This window comes from Centruroides sculpturatus, unplaced genomic scaffold (genome assembly GCF_000671375.1).
Source record: "Centruroides sculpturatus isolate CEXI.00-Female unplaced genomic scaffold, Cexi_2.0 scaffold1820, whole genome shotgun sequence".
Lineage (NCBI taxonomy): Eukaryota > Metazoa > Arthropoda > Arachnida > Scorpiones > Buthidae > Centruroides > Centruroides sculpturatus.
In genome coordinates this window covers 31,552-36,425 of record NW_019385915.1, presented here as the reverse complement: position 1 = coordinate 36,425, position 4,874 = coordinate 31,552, and the positions used below count along the sequence as shown (strand labels likewise).

General features: G+C 27.5%; 1 protein-coding gene across 1 annotated transcript; it reads right to left on the bottom strand.

Moving 5' to 3' along the window:
• Positions 1 to 1,774: 1,774 nt before the first annotated feature.
• Positions 1,775 to 4,229, bottom strand: LOC111612553 (renin receptor-like). Its single transcript, XM_023353785.1, has 2 exons — positions 4,095 to 4,229; positions 1,775 to 2,438 (listed from the first exon to the last, which is right to left on the bottom strand). Exons 1-2 carry the CDS (start codon positions 4,173 to 4,175, stop codon positions 2,253 to 2,255), a joined length of 267 nt encoding a protein of 88 aa, XP_023209553.1. The 5' UTR covers positions 4,176 to 4,229; the 3' UTR covers positions 1,775 to 2,252.
• Between the last annotated feature and the right edge of the window lie 645 nt (positions 4,230 to 4,874).

The following is a 4,874-nucleotide window of genomic DNA, read 5'->3' as shown; positions in this document are numbered from 1 at the left end:
TATTTACAGATTTTGTGTATTATTGGCAATGGCGTACGAGGGGAAGGAGGGAGCAACTGATCTCCCAAGCTCGGGCAAAGTAAGGAGGGAAAAAAATCACAGAAAAAGTAGAGGTTAAATTATCAGCGATGGCAAATTAAAACTTGATACTTGTTTTTGTGTACAATTTCGGGAAAATCAACCCCCTCGGCCCTTCAACTAGTGTTCCATTACGCCCACGATTATTGTTACTATAACTATACAAAAGCTACTTTAACCGAAAGATGGCAAATTAAATAATTTATTGTTTAGTGTAGGAAATGTTATTAGTCTTTAATCAAAACAGCATAGCCTATATTGTGTTACGAAGAACTAAAATTTTGTAGACTATTACTTTGATTTTCTAACTTAATAAAGTGCCTGAAGAAGGTGAATATATTCATTTTAAGAAATAATTATTATATAAAAAGAATTAAAACAAATTTATTCATTTATTAAAAACAAATTATCATGATTCGTTTATTGCTGTTATAATTTTTATATTTGAAAATGCCTAGATAAAAATAAAGTGCATTTGTTTCATGTGAGAGTTTTCTACTTCTATAGAAACAATAAAAGTTTATATTTTACTTAAATATACTGGTAAAATAAAACACTTCATTTTAATAAAGTGTCCATCTCCACATTACGACGGAGACGGAGCTGATCACTATGCAGCTCATTTTTTAAAGTGTTTTAACCAAAAATTTAAAAAAAAATAGATTAGCATAAGACATTTTTTTCAATATTTCAATTCTTTTAAAATTAAATAAAAATGTATATAAATAATGTGTACAATATTCTGTGTATTCAACCACCATGTTCTTTTATTTATAATCTTTTGTATGTCTGACTTCAATAAAAATATTGTAATTCATTTCTTATATCCCATTTAAAATTTATTGTTACTGATAATATTGAAAGAATTAATATAGATTTTAGTTCTGTTAAGAATTAAGTTCAGGTTGTTTGATAAGTCAGCATATTTGAGAAATAAAATACATAGCTTGTATTCAAACGAACAATTCGTGAAAACAGCTTCACCAAGTAACAATATTTGAATGGGCAAGATTTCGATTTTTGATGCACGATAAACAAATCACTAATAAAATTTAACGTTAATATTAAGTTTCATTATCAATGACTCTTTTCGAATTTTTCTAACAGAAACTACGGATACAATATATTAATTTTCAGTTTATTTTTTGAAATGTTTTATTCATTTCACATTACGTTGTGACTCGTTGAAAAATTCATTGCTCAATTATATATTCAACGAAACTGTATTAGATAAAATTTTAAATGTAGAAATTAAGGCTGATATCCGATATGTATTATTAGATATTCTTTTTTGTATAGTCGAAATACATCAATTTAATACTTTCTAAAATTTAGATATATATATATATATATAAAATTTCTCCCTCTGGAAAAAACTTGAAATTTGTTAAATAATTTCATCTGAATAGTGATATTTTCAATTCCATGAGAATTTATTTCTTAAATTTTAGTCTATTTCTTTTGTCTATTATACTCTATGCATGCAAAGAGTAGTTTTATTTTTCTTGTAAAATTTTTAAAGGTAATCTGTTTTATAACCTTGTTAAGAACGGATTTTAAGTATTAGAATTTAAAATATGAATGAAAAATTCACTATAAAATAACTTATCATCAAAATGGAATTTTAAACCGAACTGATTCTCTTTTTTATGTAGTTTAAGTAAATAAAAAACATTGATATCACTATTTAAATTTATTCCTCGATTCAATTTACATACAAATTAATTAACTGACATTCTTTAAACTATATATTTTAACATGATTCTTAAATAAATATAAATTACTAGTAAAATTAAAGTATTCTGTTTACACGATAATATGACTTTCATCCAGAATATTCAATAATTTGCTCTCTCTTAAATATACATAACTTACACATAATTACATCAAGAGTGTAGCTAATTATATACAAAGTTTCGTACGAATTTAATTATACAAAAGATTTTTTTATAAAAAGAAAAAAAAACGTAAAAAATTATTATTACATCATTAATTTTTGTAAATTTTAGTGATCACGTGATTAAGAAAAGTTCCTGGAATATAACTTGATATAAGGACCATCGATAAACAGCTACGATATTTTCAATTAATATATACGCACGCTTCGGATAAATTAGGAAAAAAAAAAAAACAACAACGACGTGGCCCCAAGAAACGAGAAGGAAGAATCGTCTTCAATCTTTCTTCGTCCGTTGTCCAATCATGATTGAATCTCGGCCGGGATCCATATTCCAGATGGCCACCGATATTCCTAAAACGGCCAAAATCATGACGATGGCCAAAAACGAGATAATAGAGAAGGCAACGGGAAAATCCGGCGACCAAACTTCGGCCAAATTAAGTTCTTTCGATTCCGAACTCTAAAGTAAAAAAAGAAAATAAAATTATTCGAAATACGTTTCGTTAGGCTTTCGCGAAGAGCACTTATATGGCTTCTTGGCAATCTTAAGATGCCCCGTAAAATTTTGCAGGATACATTTGTTAGGGAAGCACACAGAGAAAGCAACTCCATCTAACGGTAAAGTTAGTGAAAGATCGATCTCATTATAGAGTGCAGAGACCTGTTAGGTTTGCCACCTGCCACGCTAGCAAGAAAAGAGGCAGGCCATCCATCAGACTTGTCACGAGACTCCTTGCTCTCTAATTGTCAGCAAATCACTGCGCCATCATGCTATCAAATTTAGGAGTGGCGACATTGGCGAAGATACTTCATCAAACCGCCCTATCGAAGCCGCACAACGTACCTACACCTCCGACTTCGACGTCACCTTAATACCAATGACTGGATCCATTAATTAAAAAGTGCACCCTAGCGGCTCCGCCAGGACGAAAAAAAGGTGGAAATTTCGCGAGGCGCGCGAAAATATTCCAATGTTTTTAAGTAAATAACGCCGCGGCAATTTACTGGCTCCGTATATAAAATAATGGAACGAACTAATGCCGAATATTTTTCACAATGGAAAACAAGCTTGATGGGTACGGTTTCCCGACGGTGTCTTAACTCGATTTGGTTACCCAGAGGAGGTGTGTTTACTGGCAGCCAGATTGTAGCCAATGGACCGACGAGTAGGTAATGAATGAATCGCTACTCATCCTTCACGTCTGACGCGAGAATCCCTCTCGGGATTTCCAGCCATTACTGGATAGCACGCAATATGTAAATAGCGGTTAGGTTGCCATTATCACTGACACTATGGAAGCAAGTTCGAGATATATCGAGTCGCCGTGAAACACAAAATGGTACACTAACTATATCAAGGGAGGAAGGAAATGCTTTGGACCTATGAGGCTATTTTAAAACTATCCGAAGTTTAAGCAGTTACTGAAAATACCCTGTAAACTGTACAGTTGTTTATAACTAGTAATTTTCCTTAATTACAATCGTGCTAGTGTCTTTAATAAATTTTTAATTTATAATTGTTTTATTTTATTCATCGTAACGCAAATATTAATTCTGATTAATAAAATTCCTATTTTATTGTAATTAAAAACACATCTGTATTTTTTCACTAACAAAAGAAAATTATAATTAAAAGAATAAACAACTAAATTAAAATTAAATATAGTATAAGCATTTTAACTATTACCTACATTATTATCTACTTTAATAATTATTTACATAATAATTGATGAGGAATTCTATTGAATAGCATTTTAAATATCACAATAAACTAATAATAATTTAAAACTCTTAAAATCACATTTAGTCATTGAAAGGGATTTTCCATCAATTAAGTTTTCATAACTTGTAAATTAGAATTAACTAGTGTATATATTTGTATTCATTTATTTATTACTTTTAATAATAAATAACTTTTTTAAAATATGAAATAAAAAATATTTATCTGAATTAAAATTTAAATTGAAGTTCTTCCTATAAACATAAGCCAAATTACTATAAAAACATTGTTATAATCTTATAGTTCTTAAAACAGTTATTATAAATTTATTTATATTTTATGCAATAAATTATATCAAGTATAAACAAATCAGAATGTATTAAAATAAATAATTACCATTAAATCAGCTGCTAGTAAATTTCGGGTTCTTCTCAACAAAGTGTGTGATTCAGAATTTTCAGTAATTCCAGCAATCATTATTAAATTGTTATATGCTGATTTTAATACTGGAATAATCTATAAAAATAAAATTTTTAATTATGTTTGTATGCATAAAATAAATAAATATATAGAATAAAAAACTCTTTTTGGTAATTCTTTCAAAAATATCACTAATAAAAAATTACTGTATATTAGAATGTTTGTTTTATTATTTGATATTCTTCCTATTTAAAAATTCCTTCAATCTTTCTATAAATGAAATTAAGATGATGTTAATGAATAAATTTAATATGAATTATCTAATACAATTAGCATAAAGTTAATTAAGATTAGTTGTAATTGCTGCAAATTAAATATAATTTTTTTTCTTCCACTTAAATTTGACATGCAAGTTTCCACACACACACATTTTAATATGAATTATCAGCATGATTAAATATGTATAAAATGTAAATTAACCTATTAATAATTTACATTTTAAAATATATTAAATAGCTTATATATAACATTTGAATAAAAATGTTTAATGGCAGAATAATTTTTATAAATCATACAAATTTAATTATATTAAGAAATTAATACAATTTTATAATTTATAAAGAATGAAATTTTCATTTTAAGTATGAAAAATTAATATTTTTTCCACTTAATAGGAAGAATTACTTCAAAGGAAATTATCTCTTGGTATTATATTATGGTGCATCCAGATATGTATTTAGTACACATAATTCTTAG